Here is a 25382-nt window from a genome sequence, read left to right as displayed (position 1 = left end):
TTAGGAAACTAGTGATTATGCCTAGACCTTTGGACTAAAATCGAATCTTCACACCAGTGAAGAAAAAAAAATCAAGACCCCCTAAACCAATCAGCTTCTGGTTTTGTGAAAAGATTATTCACAGGACACATAGTAGTGTCTGTCATATTCAGTCCTTAGCAACAGTGCTGTCCTGCCCACAAGGCAACACTGAGTCTTTTTTCCTAGATGCATAAGTAAGGTAAGTCCCTGAATGAATCCCTGAAATCGGGAGTTTAGTGAATACCTAAATGACAGCTTCCTGCCGCACCGACCTGCTTTGATGCACATGCCCTTCCACAAGTTAGTGGGGACTGGGGGAGGGCATCTGGAACACTGGACCATATTTTAAGTACGGAGAAACTAACATTAGCTCAGGAGCAGAGAGAAGTTTCTGTGTGTGGCTGGGTAAGGTTAGAGTGAGCTGTGTAAGCCCTGTAAGGGTTGTATTTTCTCTGAATGAACTGCTGTTCTAATGAACTTGTGCATCACTGAGAAAACGTCTCTCACACACTAACTGAAAGACAGTTGTGGACTTATTCTCTTTAATCTCTTTCATAGCGTAGTAAATGCTTCCATGCTCCGACTTAATTCTCATGTAACTTTGTGTTTCCCCTCCCTGGGCTTACTTTAATCTACTTGCCTCATATTTAAAGTATCCTGGCTACCTGTCAGTTTCCTTTGGTTAAGTTGGTTTAGCCTGTTCTTAGGAAAATTAGCTGCGATTTTGTAAATCTGTAAGATATCGTTTTGAGTGAAAATGCAAACTTTACAGACTTGAGAAATGTCACATCCACAGCTACTAATAAAACCTCTCCCCAAATGTTATCACACGAAGAGGAAGAGGGTTTTCCTCTCCATTTGGCGGTTTGCATTTCTCCGTAAAACAAAGATTTCAAGATAGGTTGTCATCTGGAGTCATTCTGTAATGAGTAGGGTTATTTTGTTTGTTGGTTTGGTTTGGTTTGACAGGATAGTCAAGTGTTTTCAGATGCGTTTCTCTTATTTTGTTTTATTTTATTTTTTTTGTTTTTTGAGACAGGGTTTCTCTGTGTAGCCCTGGCTGTCCTGGAACTCACTTTGTAGACCAGGCTGGCCTCGAACTCAGAAATCCGCCTGCCTCTGCCTCCCGAGTGCTGGGATTAAAGGCGTGCGCCACCACGCCTGGCTCGTTTCTCTTATTTTTAATGAGGGAAAGTTTAGTAGCATCTTTTCATGTCCTGGACACAGGCATTTCTCCAAAGCTTTAGGCAGAACTGAGTCTACACTATAAATACTAATACAAGACATACTTGCATCCTGGTTAACAGATATTGAATCTTTATGAGAGAAATTTCAAGACTTTAAAAATATATTTCCTAATATTTGAAATAAGGGATTTTTACAAATATAAAAATTCATAATTTGTGATAAAACTTTTTCATCCCAATGAGCTTGCTTAAAAAATTCAAATATAAATTTTCTTCCCTTTTAGAAACCTTATTATGGAATGAGCTTTAAATATGCATACCTCAAAAGCAAGGTTATTGTGATTCCATTTAGGCGCCTTCCAATAGGGTCTTAAAATGAGACTGCAAAAAGCTGACCTGATTTCCAAGAAAGTTCTATCTTGTAAAAAGAAAAAGCATTTGCATATATATGTATATAGATAGATATATATTTATCTTACCTCTAGTGGCCTGATCATTAATCCTTCCTTTCATTAAAGAGCTGTCTGTCTGGACCTTTGAAATGCATTTATTTTTAATAAGTGTGAAAGTTGTACTGTTTATAGCATGCATCTATATTTCGTCCTTGAAAGACTGTCTAGCTCTATTGATGAGCGACCAGCTCCTGAGTGGGTGGAGTCAACACCTGTCTATCTTAAGGACGGTGGGCACAGAAAACTTTGCTGGACCTTTGGTTTCTATGAAGTGTGATCCATCAAAAGTGTAGGAGCCACATGACAGCTCCAAGTTACAGAACAAGCACACCACTGTACTGGGTCACCTGGAAAGACAAACTTATGACTGTAGCCACGTAAGAAGATTGCTAGGAGTTTTAAAACTATCTGTCAGCAGTACCACGGGCGTCTGAAATAATGCAACAGTAAGATGTCGTAAGCTGGTAGTGTCATTGACCAGACACTCAGCATCGCTTTGTACATTTGTATTCGAAAATGACTCTTCATTTTGCAGCTTAGCTAAGTGTCCCCAGAACGGAAGCTGGAGAGACAACCTCAACGACAAACATGCTGATCATGGAAGAAAACTACTATCAGACACATGACATTAGTTAGGATTCGAAGGAGTTGATCCTGTTGAATTTAGGTATGCACATTAAAAGTTCAGATAGAACTGTGTACACAGTTGAAAATGACATGTTTCACTATTTCACACATCACAGTTATAAACTATATTTAATTTTTACATACATGTGGATTCTCTTCTCAAATAACTTATTTGCTTAGGCGAAGAATTACAACATATTAAAACACTGTGCAAGTAGAGAGAAGACATGAAAATAAAACACTGTATGTAACTAAGGACCATTAGTACTCAAGTAGAATGTATTAATATGCTCAAAGTTGAAGACAAATAAGCCAAATAAGCCAAGAGAAATTATGCATCAAGTTATTAATTATCATGGGTATATTTTAAATGAAGAAGTCAAATGTTCTGTGCGCGCATGTGTTTTCTGTGTGCAGGTTTCTGATTCAATGAACACATGGTTCTAGATCTTTCTGTGATATGGTCTTATTTGGAGGCTTTTATGGTGTGGACGGTGGCCTGGGAGAAGAACAGGACCCTTGACTATCAAAGCTGGTGGCCCGGCCAGGTAACTGAAAGACAGGAATTTCACAATATATGATCCAATAAAGATGAAAACCCCCACATAATGGCAACTGTATCTCTCTGTTAACAGTGGATAGTCACACACAGTTTGCAAATGTCTGAAGAGATGATCTATGTAACCTCCATGTTCATCAGGACTTACCTTCCATGGCAGAGAGAAAACACAAATATTTCCTGTAACACACAGTACTTGGATATAAAAAAGTATATAGAATAATGTCATTCAGCAACTTTTATGGTTATAGAAGAGTCCCACACTTTATGGGAGACATTTAGTCTTTTTTTTTTTTTTTTTTTTGAGACAGGGTTTCTCTGTGGAGCCCTGGAAGTCCTGGAACTCACTCTGTAGACCAGGCTGGCCTCGAACTCAGAAATCCGCCTGCCTCTGCCTCCCAAGTGCTGGGATTAAAGGTGTGCGACACCATGCTGGGCTAATATTTTTCCTATACTATTACCATAAGAGTAACAAGAACTTGTAGACCTAAGAGACTTATGACAGTTTGAATGAGAAATGCCCCTCATAGATTCTCATATCTAAGGACTGTTTGGAAAGGTTATGAGCCTTTGGTACACAGGGCCTTGTTGGGTGGGCGTTGAAGGTTTAAACTCTCTCTGCCCTTCTTCAAGTTTGTTCTGTTTCCTGTGTGGGGGTGAAAATGTGTTCTCTCTGCTTCCGGCTCTGGCTTCCTGACAACATGCTTCTCCTCTATATTATCCAGAGGACATAATATATGTTATATATTATATCCTATATTATATTATATATACTATACTATATTATATATTATATACCTTCTCCACTATATTATATTCAAAGGATATTCCTCTGGAACCATAAGCCAAAGAAGCTCTTTCTTCCAAAGGCCAAGTTTGATTTTGATATTTTATTACAGCATCAAATTATAATAAATTCAAGGCCATATTCCCTTTGCTTTAAAACAGGAAGGGATTTTCATCTGGGGGATTCATACACTGAAAAGGCCAGCTTGTCATGTGGGAATCCCAAGTGACCCAGAGAATTCTCATCATCCTTGAATATCTGCATTTTTAAGAGTTTAGTTAATGGGATATCTGTATCTGTCTATCTATCTATCTATCTATCTATCTATCTATCTATCTATTGATTAATGAAGCATCTATCTATCTATCTATCTATTAATGAAGCACCTTTCCTGGCTGTATGCTTCCCATAATATGAGCATGGACCAATCAGCTGAACCTGTATGCAAGCCCCAATTAAATGCTCTCTTTTATAAGTTGCTTTGATCATGGTCTTTTTTTTTTTTTTTTTTTTTTTCTTTTTGGTTTTTTTCGAGACAGGGTTTCTCTGTATAGCCCTAGCTGTTCTGGAACTCTCTGTAGACCAGGGTGGCCTCTAAATCAGAAATCTGCCTGCCTCTGCCTCCCAAGTGCTGGGATTAAAGGTGTGTGCCACCACTGCCCAGCTATGGTGTCTCTTTACAGCAATAGAAAAGTAACTAAAATAATATATGTCTGTGTGTATATGTGTCTGTGTATGTATCTGTGTGTCTTTGGATGTGTATGTCTGTCTATATGTGTCTATGTATGTATGTATGTATATATGTATGTATTTCTGTGTGTATGTATGTATATTTCTGTGTGTGCATGTTTGTCTGTGTGTGTGTATGTCTGCATAAGTGTCTTCATCTGTGTTGTCTATGTATGTGTCTGACCTATGACTTACATTAATTATGAAGTCAAGAAAGGTTTTGTGGCATTTATGTATAAATGAGGTATAACTGTTTGTGCTTTTCTATGTCCACTCCATTTTATGAATGATACAAAGGCTTGTTTTTTTATGAATTAATGCCTAGGCCTTAGGGTAGGTATGTTCTTAGATCACTATGTCATAACTTAACTAACCCATTTATACTATTCTATGTGTGCCACATAGCTGGTCACCTCTCCACAGTTTCATACATTAACTTCCTCAATGTTTTGGAACCCTCTCTTTCCCAGAGTTCCTCTCTGTGTCCCAGGAAGTCCTACCTATTCTTTCCTGCTTTGCTATTGACTATTCAGCTCTTTATTGACAGGTAAGTGTTTTTACACAGTGTACAAGAGATGATCCGTACAACAGGAATCTGGGATAGCAGTTTGCTTCTATTGCCTGAACATGAAATGTTTGCCCCATTCCCACAAAATGTCTTGCCTAACATAGCCAGGGTCTCATTCTTGTCATTAAGTTGAGACTGAAACCTTGTCCTCCTGATACAGTCAGTTACAGTGCAGGTCTTTTCTGTCTGAAAACCAAAGCTTAATACACAAAGCAGCAACTTACTCCTTAAAAAGGCTAAATTTTTATTTATTTATTTTGTGGCAGTTTCACTTTATGAAACTTCACAAAGTCCTTTCTCTCCTTCTGTGGACACCCATTAATGTCTTGACATGGCTCTTGAGGAGATTCTACGAACTGATTTTGTGGGAGAGACAGGCATTAAGGAAAGCAATACTTTGTACCTCCAGTAGACCAACCTTGACCAAAAGTTGTAAGAGAGAAAACAGGTAATCCTCTTTCCTAACGTAATGACGCAGGGACACAGATGTCAAGACCTGGTATCGAGTCAGTCTGCATGGCATAGTGTTCTGTGTCCTCATGGTAAGTTGCTCCTACTGCAGCGGTATAATAGAAACTTAGAGAAGGTCAACCATTCACCAAGCTTTATAATTAAAGCCACATAGCACGGCCAGGCTTTGACCACAGCTAAGTTGGTGTCTTGATATTTTAAATCTCTGTATGTTCTTTCTGACCAGACTTGCATCTGGGATGTACCCAGAGGCATCAGATGACACGGCTTAATTAAGGATTTATAAATGAAAGGGGGGCTCTAGGGAAAGAGGCTCTTTTCCTAATGAATCAGTGCCAGAGCACAGTTCCTACTGAGTAATGAACTTAAGACCGTGGCTCCTGGCCACTGACAAAAGCCTACGGTTATGCAAAGGAAAAGACACACTCCTTTCTTAGGCTTACTGAACAAGGAACCCCAGGAACAAGGCATGTTTTTTTTTTAAATCTCTCAAGTCACACAGAACTTTGACTAGACAGTGTTAAAGACTCGGAGACAAAAGCAATAGCATGTTTTGTCAAACAGGTGAATGAATGAAATATCAAATGAAAGTTTTCAGATTAAGAAAATGTTTAAGCATCAGCGGTAAGTGAGGGCAGAGGTGGTGACAGCATCCTTACCTCCAGCAAGGGGTGCCAGTGTGTGATTGGCTTTCGGTGATAGGCCAGCATCTCATTCCAGTGGTCTCTCCCAAGACCCTCAGCGTCTAGACCAGTTCGACACACGCCTATGACCTCATTGTGCCCCACCCTAGGATTTGAGGAGTAACATATTTTCATTGTTACAATTCAAAAGCCAGTGGAATGTTACACATTTCATGAGAATTTTAAACTCATCATCAAAGCAATAGGTCCTGCAGGTTATGGTAGTCTCCAGACCCAGATTTCACTTTTTGTGCTCTTTAGTGATCCATGGTCAATCACTGTCAGAAATATCAAACACAAAGTTCTAGAAACAAATAATCCACCAATATTATGCAGTACTTTATACATACAGTATATTGCTATAATTGTTCTAATTTATTATGTATTTTTGTTAGCCTCTTCTTGTACACAATTTATAAAGTAGGCTTCATGGCGATCTGTATATGTAGGAAGAAAAGTATGAGACTCACTACTGTTTTTGTTTTCCATTTGTATGGAATATTTGAAACATTCCCTACAGAGAAGAGATTATTGTATACCCCTTTTGATTAAATGGAAATTCCTAAATAAAGATGAACTAGGCCAGGTGTAGGCACAGCTGAGAAGTAGAAACAGAAGACTCAGAATTTCAAGTTTATCATCAGCTACAGAGAAAATTTTGAGGTCAACCCGGGGTACATGGAATCTTGTCTTAAACTACCAACCAACCAGCCAGCCAGCCAGCCAGGCAGCCAGGCAGCCAGCCAGGCAGCCAGCCAGTCAGCCAGCCAGCCAGACAGCCAAACAGCCAACCAACTAACCAGCCAACCAACCAGCCAACCAGTCAGCCAGCCAGCCAACCAACCACCCACCCATCCAACCAACCAGCCAGCCAGCCAGCCAAACAGCCAACCAACCAGTCAGCCAGCTAGCCAGCCAGCCAGCCAGCCAAACAGCCAACAAAAAGATGCAAAGATAATTTACTAAACAACATCAACATGCAAAGTAAATTGTATAAAACACTCTCAAACCTTTTCAGCTCTCTGCCACGTTGTCAATGAGATCACGTGCATTGGAACACCAGCAGACCCGTCCCCCGACTTTTACAATACTGCTTTCTGGGAGGGAGCCCTATCAAACCCCCATACTGCAAAGAAAACCCCACTCTTTTCACAAGGCTTGCTCTGTAATGGTGCTTAGACTGTATGTCAGGAGGGCAGTGCTCACTTTTTTTGCATAAAAGTCTCTATTTTGCTGACTCTAAATTATAAGAGTAAGTTCGCTACTGGTGGCAATATAATTAAGTAGGCTAGGGTTATGTTTACCCCCCCCCCCACTGTGATCTCTCACTGCATAACAAAGCACATTGTTTGACATTAACTATTTTCTATTTATACTCTCTTTTCACTGCAACCAATAGCGATGATAGCTGATATTTATTTTAACTCTTTTATTTTTGATATTAAAATATAATTATACCATATTTCCCTTTCTCCCTCCAAATCCTCTCAAATACTGCTTCCCACTTTCCTTAACATTCCTGGCTCCTGTAGTTAAATGCTACTGTATGCACATGTGTGCATGTTGAGACACATATTCCTAAATAAAAGTTGCTCAGTCTGTGTAATGTTACTTGTAAATATGTTTCTAGGGCTGGCTGTTTGGCACTGAACAACCTATTGGCGTGCTTTTGCCTGAGCAAGACCAGCTTTCTCTCCCCGTTTTCCTCAGTTGCCTATAGTGTTTTGTGTAAGCTTGGGGCCTAGTGGGTTTTTCTCTCTCCGCTTTGGTGTGTCAGTTGGTGTAGTCCTTGATCTGCTCACACTTAGGCAGTCATGTTTGGTGATATTTTATGGGCGTAGCTTCTGACAGTACAAGGAGACCCAATCTCACAGCAAACTCCTTGACCCTCTGGCTCTTCCAATCTTTCTACCCATCTCTTTGGCAATGTTTCCCAAGCCTTAGGTGTGGAAATGTTTTGTAGATATATCCCCTGGGACTTGGGTAACTACTATTTTTGAGAGTCCACTATGTAAAGACTGTTTTCCCAGTACTTTGAGTTTAATGATACAATTAATTCCAAGCCCATGACTCTGGCTCTATCATCTATCTCATAAAAACAAAACAACACAAAACAAAACAAAAAAACCCAAACCCAAACCAAAAAAACCAAAACCAAAATCAAAAACAAACAAAAAACCCCTGTATACTTAGAAGTGTTCCTAAGAGTCAACCGCAGAAGCTGGTCTCTCAGGAAAGCCCTGACTAGCTAGATCTCCTTCCCTTTACTCTTTCGAGATGGTATCTTATGTAGCTGAGGCTGCCCTCAGACTCCCCATGTAGCTGAGAATGGACCTCCTGCCTGTGATTTCTGACTGTTAAGATTATAGGTCTCTGCACCACAACTTTCTTGATAATCTTGTTTCTTGAAAAGCAATGTAATTTGAAAGACTTTGAAAGACTGTCTACAGAGTCACCTTGATAGATAGGTATCAAAGAGATTCGATAGGCATCAAAGTGATGGGTGTGATTGTAGGATTCTCAGGTATGTTTTCTTACTCTTCTTCTATGAAAATTCTTCTCAATATGACGTTTCCCAGCAGGAATATTCATAGAAATGTTTATAATCCTGATTTATGTGACATTAGGATCTATTTCCTTAACAATGGCTTGATGACATGCTCAGCTGTCTTTACCCAACCTCATGGCTTTGAGAAATCAATAGGAGTAGCTGCTAAAGCAGAGTTGTTTGTGAAGACATTTACAATAGTTTTAAGGTTTGAAATGTGGGGTAATTCAAGATTCTTTTTGTTACCCCTGGAGAGTCAACACAGGTGCTTTTCCTTTAATATAAACCCATTTAATTGATTAGCTACTTAATTTTGGGGGGCTGTGTTCGAGACGCTGAATGGCACATTGCCACCATTCCCCATAGTGTTCGATGAATACTCTCTTAGGCATTTTATACTCATGTTCTAAGTGAGTGGTAGAGTTATCATCAAAGTCATGTACAAAGGCGATGAGCAACATCACAGCCTCCCAGGCTGTTACGTGTCTTCCCTCCCATCACCACCCCAGTTCCACAGGATGTTAACAGTTTACCAGTGCAGAAAATGAATCCCATAGACCTGCTGCACTGGCCCTTGATGCAGATTCATTCTAGAGCTGGGGTGAGCGCCAGTGCCCTTGTGTGGTATCCCCTCCAGTAAAGCCAACTCTGAATTGCTATATTTGTTATTCTGAGGAACGACTTCTGAATGGTTCGTCTGTGTGTCATGAACTTTCACACCACTTCCAGACTCCCTCTTGCTTCAGCCTCATGCTAATGTTAGAAAGGCCGCTTTGGAGATGAAACCAAACCGGAACTAGAACTATAGGGTCTGATGAATTGTATCCTTGTTGTTTAAGTTACATCTGGTGTTACAGTGAATAACTTGGACGCAGATGTGACCTGGCTGTGACTATTTGATGATCTGCATCACAGACAAGCAGCCTCCACCCACCTGTCGTAATCCATGACTGCAATGCACAGGCTGACCTGGTCCACATTCTCTGGAGGGATATCGAAGATAATGGCTTCATTGTACACTGGATTGAGAGTATTTTTCTTTGTAGTTGTTTTCCGTTTTTTAAGTCTTCGGCCCTCACACATCAGAGACACTTTGACATAAGGATCTACGAGAAGGAAGGCCATTTTATTAAAATGAAAGCATCCGTGGTAATGCATAAAACACTGTATTTCATTTTTACTAAATAAGAAAGTGTAAGTGAGCTCTTTAGTATTAATAGTTTTAAAATTAAATAACTTACTTTGGTTATTTGGTTACAGACTCCTGATCTTACTTTGTCTATTCCTATAGTCATGAGTCTTTAGACTCAGACTTTAATTTTTGAGTAAGTGTTTTGAGCGTTTTAAACCCTAGAAAAACGTGTTTCTATATTTTGAGGAACAAAAGGTATTTTGTTATTAGAGTTATATACATACTGGTGCATGCAAGGGGACAACATTAGTACCTAATCTTAGAAATACTTTTTTTTTTTAACACCTGAAAGAACATTGGAAGCAAGACCTTTTTTTTTTTTTTTTTTTTTTTTTAAGTGAGTCTCAGCCTCTTGAGAAGAGAGTAAGGGCTAGTTCCCCTTTGCTCCCCTATCACAGCGCTGAGGGCATTCTTTGCTTCTCACAAGTTCACAGGCTCCTTTGCTGATGCATATGCCTGCTGTGAGGTAGAATTAGACAATGCTCTTCAAACACAGACGCTTGTCAGGAAAAGCTTTCACATAATGGAGAAATAACTTCAGATTTCAAAATAACTCTGACACTGTTCTGCTTGGTTCAAAACACACAATAAAAGACCAGAATAAACAATAACATGCTGGGCACCTTGTTGACATTCAACAACATATACTGACCCACAGTTTTTCACTAAGATAAATAATTTTTCTTCTACATCTTCTTTTCATTATATAGTGTATAAAATTTAATTTGAGGATAAAGTCCCCATTTGAGATGTTAACAGAATGCACATAAAAAGCATACACAATAACTGGTCCCTTCCTTTGCCACCTGCTGGTTTGTATCACTTTATAATTCTCGAGGCAAACACTGCAACAAAAGTTTATGTTCAAAACCATAAGAGGAAGAGAGAAGGAAGCGCCTTGTTTCACTCCTTTGCCAAATTTTCTCCCAAGAGAAATTTCCCTCAAGAGTTTCTTGACAGATCGCTTTTGGCTTTCATTTATTTCTTGTAGCGTCTTTAGACATTCCCAGAGTTTACTGGGAAGGCGTTCAGAATGCAAGCGCCATGGCGAGCTTACACTTCATCTGCTTCTCTGCAGAAAGCTAAAGGGAATATAGTCAATTTAAACGTATCTTTGTATGGTCTTGATTCACAGCTGAAAGTCTAAGGATCGTTCTTTGCAAACAGACTAGCCAAAAGCTTGGGGGAACAAAGTGAATCAGGCATTTCTAGATAGATTAGATCAGGAAGAAAGGAAGGAAAGAAAGGAAGAAAGAAGGAAGGAAGGAAGGAAGGAAGGAAGGAAGGAAGGAAGGGAGAAAGGCAAGGCAAGGCAAAACTAAAGTTCAACGTTAATCCATTAATAGTTTTCAAAGATTTCATTATTTGAATGTTACCTAAAAAGTGATTTATAATATTTTAATTTGTAATTCCTCCTTCTGCTTTCATGTTATCCCACAGCAGAGAGATTATTAAAAGCCATACAACTTTATATGTGTGAAATTATTTGTACAGGAATATACTACCGACTTGTGTGCACACGCACCTGATGACCCAGTGATGTCCATTGCCTTCAGATTTCTGCACTTGATCACTGTCAAGGTCATACGGCCAGCAGTTGGCAAATAGCAAAGGGAGAACATGATTTCCCCCAGGTCTATGCTTTCCTAGAAAGGAAATTGATAATGTTAGTAAATCTCAAACACTAAACAGTGAAAAAAAATAAAATGGGAGGTCAGTGAAAACATTTGCATTGATAGAGTATTGGAAAATTCTAAATGATGCTACCGAGGGTTAAGACAACAGGTAACGGAGTTTTTATGAATGGCGTTAGTAAGCAGAGTCTATGCCAGTTGCTCACTTACCATCTGTAACTTAGCAGAGAGGACCAGACTGCTGATGCCACCCACCGACCACCTTCATCTTGTTTGTCACAATGAACAAAGGACGGCACAGCTTATTCAGAGGCTGAGGCCAAACATAGTAGACACCTAGTAGGGAATGATTCTTCATTTCCTCTCCCCTCTACGTCCACCCAAGTCAGGGAAAATCTTCTCTACACGACTGACAAAATATGCCATGTTACTGACTCTTGGAATCTACTGTGCTGTGACTGGTCAAGCCACTATCTCCCACCAGGATCGAATAGTCTCTAAAACTCATCTCCACTCCACAAATTAAGAGTCACCTATCAAAGTGATCAGTCATGAAATGAAAGGCAAATTTTATTCGTACACCACACACACACACACACACACACACACACACACACACACACGTCCCATGCTGAAAACTACTTAAGGGATCATGATGTACTCAATATAATTTAAACTCTTTACACTGGCCTGGAGATAGGATGACTGACTATAAGCCCCGATGTGCCTGGAAAATTCTTGATTCACAATTCTCTTGGTGTGAGTTGAAGAGCTTCCTTTCTGTGTCTTCATTAAGCAGTACACTGAAAATCCCTGTACATAAATCCACATTGACTGGATCCGGCCTCTCTAATTCATCTCCAGTGTACCAGCTCAGCCCCATTATAAGTACAGAAGCCTCTTTCCTACAATTCAAGTGATGCTTGCCTCTGCCTTTGAAGGAGCTGCTTGTTGAAACTTAACTCACATGTTCAATTGCTTGACTCCTTTTTTCTTTTATTACTTTTCCTGTCTCTGTTTCTCTGTGTGTGTTTCTGTGTGTCTTTTTGTCTTTCTCTCTATATATATACATGAACATCTGTCTCTCTCTCTCTGTCTCTCTCTCTCTACACACACACACACATACACACACACACATTGCATGTGCACATGTGTGTACATGCATGTAGAGGCCAGAGAGTGATGTTAGGAATCATCTTTAATTGACCTTCCACCCTATTTTTCTTTAAGGCAGTGTCTCTCAATCGAACCCAGAGCTTACCAGCACAATATGGCTAGTTTTGGAAGCCAGCTTTCTCTAGGAATCCTGATTCTGCCTCTCAAGGCTGGAATTACTGGTGAATCACCACATCCACCCATGTTTATGTACATTCTGGAGATCTGAACTCAGGTCCTCAAACTTACAGATGCTTAAATCAATGACCCTCAGCTCTCAGCTACTTGACTTCTTATGTGGGATTTGTCTGTTTAGATACTTTTCAATGCTATATCATCCTAAGTTAGCATCTGGCATGTCCCCTGCCCATGCCCCTCCCATGCCCCTTCCATGTCCCTCCCAGCCCCTTCACAGATTTTCATAACAACCACAGCATGGACTTGATTCATTGTCTAAAATTCCCCTTTGGTTCCCTGTTGTTCATATGCAATGTTCAAGATATCAAGGCTCCTGTCCTATTTTCAATGTCCTAGAGAGACATAGCTTATCAATGGCTGTCAGTACTTGAAAAACATTATGGATCTGAGGATTGGACACAGGATTCCAAGAGTCTCTCTACCATACACTATATCCTCAATGGTTTTGGTACCATAGTCTTTGAAGGAATGAACAAATGACAGTTATGTGGATAAACACAGACTTGCATTAAATTTCACTTACACATTAGAAATGCCCCTGCATTCTGGTGTAGATGTATATGCTATCACTGCATAGCTAGTGAGTGAGATGTGAAAACTGATGATTACAGTGAGAATTAAGGATTTCTCTCTATAACGGTGGGTTACAGGATTTGATGAAATTGTTTGTAAAGACAAAAAAAAATCGAAGTTGATTCAGTTTGGAGAAAACACATTCCTAAATTCAGTACCCAGGATCACAGAACTGAGTTCTTAAAAGTCTTTCGTTTCTCGGGGCTGGAAATGTGCCTCTAAGCCCGATGACCTGAATTCAGTCTTTGAAAAGGACTTCACATGCTAGAGGGAAGCATTGATTCCAGAATCCTCCAAGTTATAGTCTGACATCTGACTTCCACAGTGCCTTTTGGCAAACATGCATCCACACCCACACCCAAAATAAATGAAACACAAAATATTAACCTTAAATCCTTTTTTCCCCCCTGTGGAGTGAAGTTAAAATTTTGATTGGCATCACAGTCAGCCTGTGAGTTTTGTTCAGGAGTACAGCAACCTTCGTGGAATTGATTCTGTGAGAAGCTTCAGAGGGCTTCCCATCTTCTTTGTCTTATCCTTCCTTATCCTTTGTATTATCCTTTGATGTGTTAAAGGTTCATTGCAAAGGTCTTTCCTTTCCTGGTTTAACTTATTCTATCACACCCTCCCTTTTAAGTGGGAGAGCTTCCTTGATCTTTTCCCCAGTGTGTTTGTTACTGACACATAGGAAGGGGATGACTTTTTCTGTTAGTTTTGTATCCTGCCAACTTTCCCAAAAGTGTTTATCAGCTTTAACAGTCTTCAGGGTCTTTTATGGACACAATCACAGCATCTGCAAATGGGGATACTTGAAACTCTTTTCCCCTTTCTATCTCCTTCTCTTGTCTTAAGACTTCTGAGCGCACTGTGAGTAGGAATGGAGAAGGTGGAAAGTCTTGTCTTTGTTCTGGTTTTAGTGGAAATGCTTGGAGGTTTTCCCTATTTAGAATAATGGTGGCTGCGGGTTTGTGGGAACACACAAGAGCCCAGATAGTGAAAGCAATTTGGAGCAAAAAAGAATAATGCAGGAGGTACAATCATTCCAATTTTAAGTTATGCTACAAGCCATGTCAACAAAAACCAGCACAGTACTGGCACATCCACAGATTGAGATCAAGGAGCAGAACAAAGAACCCAGATAAAACCCTACAGCAACAGCCACACGATGGCAACAATCTGCAGTGGAAAAGAAGACATCCTCTTTACTGATGGTGCCGAGAAACACCATGTGCACATGTAGAAGAACCAAACTAAATTCCTTTCCTTTATCCTGTATATGATCAAATCCAGACAGATCAAAGACCATACACACTCAGAAACTATTGAAGGAAACAGTGGGGAAACATTTCAAGAAATTGACATTGAGAAGACGTTCTGAATAGAAATCCAGCCATGTGGGAAATCAAGCTAAATCAGACAAACAAGATCTTCATCAAGTTAAAAACTTAAAGCATAACAGAGGAAATAGTTAATTGAGGGCTGAGACAGCATATAAGAATGGGGAAAAAGAAATCTATGCTACCTACATATCAAGTGAAGGATTAATATCTAGGATATGCAAATAATGCAAAAAAGCAAACAACCCAACCAGTATTTAATAAAACTAATAAAACAAGCAGACAGCTCCCAAAAGATGAACTACAAATGGCCAATACACGTATAAAAATATACTCAACTTTATAAGCCATTAGAGAAATGCAAATGAAAGGCTGAGGAGATAGTTCAGTAGATAAAGCTCTTGCTTGCTGCACAGGCATAAGATTCAGAGTTTTGATTCCTAGAACCACTGGGCATAATGGTGTGCAACTGTCACCCTGGTGTTCTGACAATGACAGGAGGTGGAGACAGAATAAAGCCTGGAAACGTAAGGGTCAGCTATTCTATACATAGCTACAAACAAAGGACTCTTTCTCAAGGTGGAAGGCAAGGACCAACACCCAAGATTCTGTTGTAGAGAACATAGAGAAATGAGAACCCTTACATAATGCTGTTGGGGAGCTCAACTAGACCAGCCCCTATGGCAACCAGTGTGATGGTTTCACATAAAGCTAACTAAAGATCTACCAGCGACCCAGATGTCGCTGATACCATACTCCTGGGTATTTACCCTACGCTCTAAGTCAACATGTCACAGAGACACTGTACTTCAGTATGTACTTTAGCACTATTCCCAATAGCTAACAGATAGAACTAACCTAAGTGTCTAACAACAGAGGAATGCATAAGGAAACTGTAGGGAATATGCACAATGGAAATTTTTTTAATCCACGAAGAACAAATTATGTTATATGTAGGGAAGTCGAGACAACTGGAGATAGTCAAATTAAGCCCCCCCGTCAGGCTGACAGATAAATGCTTTCTCTGATATGTGGTTGCTGTATTTTACATAGATACACAAAGTATTCACACACACACACACACACACACACACACACACACACACACTTTAAATTAGAGGAATATTTTGTTACCAATTGGTCAATAGCCATAAAGATTATAAACAGTGAAATAATTTTAATAAAGCATTAGGCATTTAACACAGATCAGCATATTACCAGAGATGTTGTCTTGTTCATTGTTATACTTTGGCAATGAATGGTTCAGTATCTTCCATATAATAAATTTTGTGTATCAAAAACCTGTAGTCAATACCATGTTCATGCTTCGTGGAGATAACTTCAAGGTATTCCCACTAAGATCAGATATAAGATAAGGATGCAGACCCTCTTCATGCTTATTCAATATAAGGCTTGAAGCCTTATCCAGAACAAGGAAACAGAAGGAGGAAAGAAAAGGGTAAAATAAGAAAATGGCAGGCTGCTATGCATAAGAGACCCCAAGGGCTCTACAAAACAAAACAAAACAAAACAAAAACAAAAACACCCCCCAAAAAACCCAACAACCCCCACTTCAAACCAAACAACAACAACAACAAAACCACAAAATCTCTGGTAACTAAAAATCACCTACAGAAAAGGAAACAATACAAAATTAACACACAGAATCAGTAGACCTTCTCCGTATTAATGATGGATATACCGAAAAGGAAATCAGTGAAACAATCCCATTCATAATAGCCATTAACAATCAAATGCCTGGGAAACAAAAGACTTCTATAAGAAAAAATTCAGACACTGATGATCAGGGAAGACACTAGGAGATGGAAGGTCCTTCCTTACTCATGGACGAGAAGAATCAAAACCGTGGAGATGGCTGTTCTACCAAAAGCAATATATAGATTCAAAGAAACCACAGGGGCACAATCCATAGTCAGACAGGCAGACATACATACCTACCTACCGACCGACAGACAGACAGACAGACACACACACACAGACACACACACACATGCCACACACACTTCTTAAAATATATATGAAGGAAAAAAAAGACCAAGGATAGTTAAAGCAGTCATTTGCAAAAATACCATTGTATGAGATATCGCCATACCCGATTTTAATTTATGTACACAGAGCCATAGGAATAAAACAGCATGGCCCTGGCACAAACATAGATTCATAGAACAATGAAATAGAATAGAAGACTCAGATATAAGTACAAATAATTATGACTACCTGATTTTTTTTTACAAAGGGTCCAAAAATATACATTAAAGGACAGACAGAAACCTAGTAACATGTAGAGGAATGAAACTACAATCATATTATCTTGCCCTGCACAAAACCCCATTTTGTAAATGAGTCAAAGATCCTAATATAAGACCAGCTACCTTAGAACTGTTACAGGAGTACAGTTCAACATATATGCTAGGTGTAACATGGGCTTCCAAACCCAAAATGGCAGTGCCACTGGCAATGTCCTAAATGACAGCCTATGTTCAACCAGGCTGCACTCTCACTGGGTAAACAGAAAGACTGCTGACTAGAGTCAGCCAGCACTCCCCAGAAACCTTGACAAATGGGGTTTTGTTGGTCAGGAAAAGTCATCACTTCTCTTATCTGTCTCCTACAACCGAGTATCTCCAGAATGGACATCTCACTCCTGGTTCACTCACATAAGCCGTCAGCAAATGAAAGCCCCATGCTAGTTCCCAGGCTGTTTCAGCTAACATGCTTACCTCCCACCACAACGTAACCCCTTTCTTATAACGGGCAAGGATCTCCCCACCGTTTTGCTCTTCTTACTGACCCCCAAGAGACAGCTTTGGCAGTTTGGATAGAAATTTCCTTCCACCCGTGGAGTAGTCTAGTTCAGTGATTTCACTGCACCCTTGACTGCAGTGTAAATATAGGTAATGCTTTTCTAAACAGGATTCCAGCCACATGGGAAATAAGACCAATGCTCGACACAGGGGACATCATGAAGCTGCAAAGATTCTCTACAGCAAAGGAAACTCTTAGGGGAGTGAACAGAATGGGAGAAAATCTTTTCCAGTTATATATGAGATGCAGGATTAGCAGCCAGAAGACACAAGAAATTCACCAAACTAAACTCAAAAGAAACAACCCAAGTGAAAAATGGGATTTGAACTAAGCAGGAAGTCCTCGAAAGAAAATTTACAAATGGCTAGGAAACAGTTGAAATTCTTATCTATCAGGGGAAATGCAGGCTAAACCTAGTTCAAGATTCTATCTCATTGGATGACAACAAATGTTGGCATGCATTTAGGGGAACAGAACTTTATACACTGTTATGGGAATGCAAACTACTATGGTCACTTTGAAAATCAATCTAGAGGTCTTTTCAAAAGACTCTAAGTAAATCTACCACATGACCCAGCAGTACCAGTCCTTAGCATGTATCCAAATGACTCTATATCTTAATACAGAGATATTTATATTAGCGTATCCAAGCTCATTATCACTCTATTCACAACAGATAGGAAATGGAATAAGTCCAGATTTCCAGTTGAATATAAAATGGAGATGTGGTGAATGTACATAGTGGAATTGTATTCAGCTCTAAAGAAAAGTGAAATGGAAGAGAATTATACTGAATGAAGTAAACTACCCTCAGAAATAAAAACACTCATGTTCTCTCTTCTGTCAGGATCCTAGATTTGGCTCTTCAATTGTGTTTAGCTTGGAGTAACTCTCAAAGCCAGGATGCCAGAATAGAGATGAAGGGCCTGGAGTTGAACTACCTTAAAGGAAGTGGGTGGTAGCACATAGATAGAACAGAGAAGGGGAAATGACAAATTGGAAGTGTGGAAAGATTCAAATAGAGAGAGGGCTGGGCGGACGCAGGTGTAGGGTATCGAGGTAAGGAGTAATTACCGTGACCTGGGTATGTATGAAGATGAAGAGATGTACTCAGGCGCACCAGGTGATGTCAGGAAGGTGTTGTGGAAGCTGCTCAGAGAGAAGAGTAACAAACAGTCTTATCCAGCTGTGAACCCTGGCAGCCATGATTACAAGATATCCTCTTTGGTGACATGGTGGCATGAAGTCATGGGAATAGCAACATGATTTAAAATCTGCTTCACAAGAGGCAGCTCATGCCTGGAACTATAACCCTTGCCTAAGGAGGCCATAGTCCCAAGACAACCATCTACGACTAAGGTTCTGTTAAAAGAACATAAGAGTGGCTTCTATAGGCACTCTACTTATCTTTCTGCCCATAGATTAGTGCAGTTATTGCCCCTCACCAGAGCAACTTCTTATTGTAGTGGACAGAGACGACCACAGAGAACCACAACTGGTCAAAGTCCAGAGAATAACTGAGTGTGGAGTGGCCAGTCCTAAATGGAACATCTGTACCATTCTTCTTGCTCCCAAGCCCCTGGGGCCATCTTGGAAGAGGTGTTGAAGAGTCTTTAAGAAAACTGTAATTTTAGTATGCGAGGAAAAAAATATCTTCAATAAAAGGAAAAAATGTGGGGGGGGGGAAGAGAGAGGATTACTGTGAAATAGTACCTTCTTGGACATGGTGGGACGGTTATACCATGATCTAATCTGCCGTGGATGCCTGCACTGGAACAAGTCAGTCAATATCCCAACAGGGAAGGGGGAGGGGGATTGTGAGGCTATATCCCTAGATGAAGAATTATTGGCAGCTGATGGCTCCTGAGGGCCAGTCAGTTTTCTTCAGAAGTGTGCTCGCTGGTAGGATGGTTATATATTCGTTCACATATGGATATATGTGTTCATACACATACACACATATATGTATATATATGTATACATATGTATATATATGGAAATATATAGAGGAAACACACATACACACATATGCTATATATATATATATATATATATATATGATACACACACACATATATATATATATATATATATATGATTTTGGAAGGGAATGGGTGGGACAGAGGTTGTTCAGGAGGAGTAGGTAGGAGTAATTTGGGGAAGATATGATCAAGATATGTTTTATATATGCATGAAATTGTCAAAGAATAAGTAGTGTGATGGATATCCTTGGATATCAACTTGACTACATCTGGAATTAACTAAAAGTCAAGCAGCTGGGCACACCTGTGAGGGATTTTCCTTTAGTGAACTATGCAAAATGGGATTCTTGGCTTTTCCATCCAGAGACAACCAGGGTTGGTACAGAGGCAGCTTCTCCCTCCTTAGCAGATGTGCCCCACCCCTACCACTGGAAATATTGCCCCTTTCACATTTGAGAAAATTGTCCTTCATAGTCTGTTAAGTCATTGGTGACTTTCTTTGAAGGAGATGAGACTTGGAAATACTGATATCCCTCAGGGTCGGCCTAAATTAGTTTGACCTATATCTAGGTATAAGGCTAAGAGGGGATATCTTATCCCCTTTTGTCTAAAGTCTAGTTCATGAGAAGATGTTTCATATCACTAACAAGCGTGATAACTCATTTAAGCAGAAGTCCGAAGAATGTGAGTTAGAATGGATTTCAAGGCTGTGGGATGATGGTAAACGGGATAGAAAACTAGCATGGTTTGCTGATGGTTCCGCACAGTATGCAGGGACTACACAGAAGTGGAGAGCAGCAGCAGTATAGCTCCTTTCTGAGACAACCCTGAAATATACCCCAAAGGGAAATCTTCATAGTGGGTAGAACTTCAATCAGTACACATGGTCTTACACACTGTGTGGAAGAAGAACTAGACAGATGTTCCACTGTTCACTTATTCATGGCCTGGAGCCAATGGACTCAGTGGATAATCAGGGACTCAGAAAGGCCATGATATGAAAAGTGATTGGAAGAGACTTATGGATACATCCCTCCAAATGGGCCAAGGGTGTGAATATACTTGTGTTCTTCAGCTAAGGTGTTCAACAACCAAATAGATAAGATGACCCATTCTGTGGATAGTCAGCCTCTTTCCCTAACCACCCATGCCATTGTACAATGGTCCCATGAACAAAGTGGGCCATGGTGGCCAAGATGGAGGTTATACATGGACTTGACAGTGTAGACTCACACTCATCAAGCCCACCGAGCTACAGCTGCTGCTGCTGAGTGACAGGTAGGCCAACAGCTGAGACCCTGATATGTCCCCTTCCCAGGGTGACATGATGGCAGGTTGACTACATTGTGCCATTTCCTCTGTGGAAAGAACAACACTGTGTCTTTAGTGGAGTAGATACTTATTCTGGTTATGGATTTGCCTTTTCTGCATGTAATATTTCTGACAAAACTACCATCTGTGGAATTACAGAATGCCGCATCCACTGTCATGGTATTCTACACAGTATTGAGTCTGACCAAGGAACTCACTTCACAGCCAAAGAAGTGTGACAGTGGGCCCATGATCACAGAATTCATTAGTCTTAACATGTTCTCCATGCTCTAGGTGAACTGATAGAACAATGGAATGGTCTTTGAAGACATAGTTTGAGGGTCAATAAGGTGACAGGAGCCGGAGTTGGGGGTGGGGAGTAGGGTTGGGCCAGGCCAGAGTTTTCCAGGTGGCAAGTTCTTTGAATCAGCATCCTATATATGGTATGGTTTCTTCTTTAGCCAGGATCTATGAATATAGAAACTAATGGATGGAAGATGAAATGATTCTACTCACTATCACACATAGTAATCCACTATAAATTTTTTTCTTCATGTTCCCACAACCTTAAGTTCTGTTCTACAAGCTTTGGTTTCAGATCATGGGGCACTCCTGCTAGGAGACACAATAAACATCCCATTGAACTGGAGGCTCAGACTCCTCTTTAACTACTTTGGGTTTCTGATGCCCTTAAACCAAAGAATAACTGTGTTCAGATTACCCAGGAGAAATTGTATTGATTCTCCACAACGGAGGTAAAAAAGATTATGGGTAGAGTGCAGGAGACTCTTTGGGCATCTTTTGGTGCACACACACACACACACACACACACACACACACACACACACTCACACACACAGAGGGGGGTGAGTCATATTAATTCTCTCAGTTCTGTTTCTCTAGTCAACCTTGACCATTAGAAATATATTTGAAAAAAATATAAAAAAATACAAAACCAGAATCATCTAAACAACTAAATGAACAACAGTCCCATGGTTAACCGATCAACTAACTGATCATCTAACTGATCAACTAACTGATCACGCTGCATCACACAACCTATTAATTTTTCCACTTACTGGTTACTGAATCTCATCATTCAAAGATTCTTTTCATAGTTTCAAAAATTCTAACAAGGTTTAACTGCTAATCAATCTACAACAGGTGAAAACACATGGAACCTCAAGAGACCATTAATAAAGAGCAGAAATACTAAAAAGTAGCTATAAAGACACAAAGTAGAGCAAAGAAGCAAACATTCCAAAACCCCATCAGTTTAATCATTTTGAATATGGCTATAAAGGGATACACAGAAAAAAATCCCCTAGATACATAGAGGTGTATGGTCTTAGCATTTTATGAAAAGTGTAAACAAAGATTAACACAAAATGATGATCTGTGTCATCAAGATAAGAAACTATGTCTTGTATATTCTGCTTCAGTGGAGAATTGTGCACATTTGTTTCCATTCCTTTGCTTTAAGTGCTTAAAGTAAGGCTGGCTTCTGTTGGGCTCCTGAAAATCCACTAATTGTTATGCCACTGTCTGCAGTATGATTGTAAGAATTCCCCTTCTGAGTCCTCTAGAAACTCCTGTATCTCTGAGAAAACAACCACCGCCAAGTCTAATGCTTGGCATTCCATAGCTTTTCTTCTAAGGAGGATATTTTTAACTTGTTTAATCCTCTTAGTTATGTGCTCAGCCTGACAATTTCCTAAGGGCACAGTTGGAAAGTGAGGAATATGGAGGAAGGTAACAAAGAGGCTGACTCAAGGGTTGGCGCGCTTGATTTCTTTGTCTTGACGGTGACATCATGATGTATGATGTTTAATGAGTTGAAGTGATGAGCTTTCACAGATAATAAAAAGTATAAAATATATATGAGTACTGTGATAAGTATTCAAAGATAATAATGACTAGTTAGTTCACTTGGGGAAAAGAGGAAGTGATATTTAATGAGGCTTAGTTCAGGCAGCTGATGGCTTCTAAGGAAGCAAGAATCCAGAGGTGTTTGTGAGCTTGACAAAGTGGGAAGGATTCATGTCCCGAATCAGAGATGATGGAGATGAAGCTATAAAGCTCCAGGACTAGTGAGATGGGTCAATCATAGCAGTGCCTGCTACCCAAGGATAAGGACCTCTGATCAGTCCCCAGCCCCTAGAGCATCCATGGAAACACCTGGTGTGATGGTGCACATATGTAATTCCAGTTTTAGGCAAGTAAAGATGTGAGGATCTCCAGAGTTCACTAGCCAGATGATGGTCCTGCCAAGCTGGTGAGCTCTAGCTTCTGTGAGAGACACTCTCAAAAATATGACCGAGAATGACTGAGGAAGATACTTAGCAGGAGATTTATCTAACATTTTTAACATATTTATCTAACATGTAGCCCGTGCCTGTAGTACTGCCTCCTGGTCTCTGCTTATACAGTGAGACAAACATCCCAGTCATCCTCTTTGTACCACATATTTTTACTTCAAAGGAAATTGGAATTTGGTTACTTTGGAAAATCTAACAGTGAATATATCATCTCATAGTCGAAGCTTAGAAGAAAGTTTATTAATAGCAAAGTTTATAAACAGCATTATACTGATCCTGTGATAGGTCTAGTATTAATGGAGGAAAAATGGAGAATATAGCATCAGAATAAAACATTCATTTCAAAATCTAAGTGCTCACATAATATATATAATAAATGAGAAAATATATTTATTTACATGCAGCTCAAGGGGAACATTCGAAAGGCTGGCACCAGGATCAAGAGATTTCTTTCAGTTTTCAATTCAAGATCTACTCATTTACATACTACTATAAAACAATTTGTTATAAAATAATCTATTAAAATATTTTATATCCACAAACCAGCCCAATATGGTATATGAGCATGCATCTCTTTTGTGTGTGTCTTGTAAGAATATTTAAGTGCTTTAGGAGACGGTTATTCCATAGCCACAGACAAGTAGACCAATGGAATAGAATTAAAGACCCAGAAATGAACCCACACACCATGGTCACTTGATCTTTGACAAGGGAGCTAAAACCATCCAGTGGAAAAAAGACAGCATTTTCAACAAATGGTGCTGGCACCACTGGTTGTTATCATGTAGAAGAATGCGAATTGATGCATTCCTATCTCCTTGTACTAAGGTCAAGTCTAAGTGGATCAAGGAACTTCACATAAAATCAGAGACACTGAAACTTATAGAGGAGAAAGTGGGGAAAAGCCTCGAAGATATGGGCACAGGGGAAAAAAATCCTGAATAGAACAGCAATGGCTTGTGCTGTAAGATCGAGAATTGATAAATGGGACCTCATAAAATTGCAAAGCTTCTGTAAGGCAAAAGACACCGTCAATAAAACAAAAAGGCCACCAACAGATTGGGAAAGGATCTTTACCTATCCTAAATCAGGTCAGGGACTAATGTTCAATATATATAAAGAACTCAAGAAGGTGGACTCCAGAAAATCAAATAACCCCATTAAAATGGGGCTCAGAGCTAAACAAAGGATTCTCACCTGAGGAATACCGAATGGCTGAGAAGCACCTGAAAAAATGTTTAGCATCCTTAATCATTAGGGAAATGCAAATCAAAGCAACCCTGAGATTCCACCTCACACCAGTCAGAATGGCTAAGATCAAAAATTCAGGTGATAGCAGATGCTGGCGAGGATGTGGAGAAAGAGGAACACTCCTCCATTGTTGGTGGGATTGCAAGCAAGAGTGGTTACTCTGGAAATCAGTCTGACCGTTCCTCAGAAAATTGGACATAGTACTATTGGAGGATCCCTCAATACCTCTCCTGGGCATATATCCAGAAGATGTTCCAACTGGTAAGAAGGACACATACTCCACTATGTTCATAGCAGCCTTACTTATAATAGCCAGAAGCTAGAAAGATCCCAGATGTCCCTCAACAGAGGAATGGATACAGAAAATGTGGTACATTTACACAATGGAATACTACTTAGCTATTAAAAAGAATGAATTTATGAAATTCCTAGGCAAGTGGATGGACCTGGAGGGCATCATCCTGAGTGAGGTAACCCAATCACAAAAGAACTCACATGATATGTACTCCCTGATAAGTGGATATTAGCCCAGAAACTTAGAATACCCAAGTTACAATTTGTAAAACACATGAAACTCAAGAAGAACGAAGACCAAAGTGTGGACACTTTGTCCCTTCTTAGAATTGCGAACAAAACACCCATGGAAGGAGTTACAGAGACAAAGTTTGGAGCTGAGACGAAAAGATGGACCATCTAGAGACTGCCATACCTGGGGATCCATCCCATAATCAGCCTCCAAATGCTGACACCATTGCATACACTAGCAAGATTTTGCTGAAAGGACCCTGATATAGCTGTCTCTTGTCAGACTAGGCTGGGGCCTAGCAAACACAGAAGTGGATGCTCACAGTCAGCTATTGGATGGATCAAAGGGCCCCAAATGGAGGAGCTAGAGAAAGTATCCAAGGATCTAAAGGGGTCTGCAACCCTATAGGTGGAACAACAATATGAACTGACCAGTACCCACCGGAGC

At 39.9% G+C, this 25382-nt stretch overlaps 1 protein-coding gene across 1 annotated transcript in view; it reads right to left on the bottom strand.

The window, feature by feature from the left end:
- Window positions 1-1450: 1450 nt before the first annotated feature.
- Syt10 (synaptotagmin 10) overlaps window positions 1451-25382 on the bottom strand; it is a 56495-nt gene continuing 32563 nt past the window's right edge. Inside the window, exons 4-7 of the mRNA XM_021183812.3 lie at window positions 11350-11470; window positions 9567-9738; window positions 6061-6190; window positions 1451-2839 (exon numbers count right to left, since the gene is read on the bottom strand). Coding sequence (XP_021039471.1) covers window positions 2768-2839; window positions 6061-6190; window positions 9567-9738; window positions 11350-11470 — 495 coding nt within the window. The 3' untranslated portion in view covers window positions 1451-2767. The remainder of the gene's footprint in view (window positions 2840-6060; window positions 6191-9566; window positions 9739-11349; window positions 11471-25382) is intronic.

Source organism: Mus caroli, unplaced genomic scaffold (genome assembly GCF_978045245.1).
Source record: "Mus caroli unplaced genomic scaffold, Mus_caroli_1 scaffold_16, whole genome shotgun sequence".
Classification (NCBI taxonomy): Eukaryota; Metazoa; Chordata; class Mammalia; order Rodentia; family Muridae; genus Mus; species Mus caroli.
This window is presented reverse-complemented; position numbering and strand designations above follow the sequence as displayed.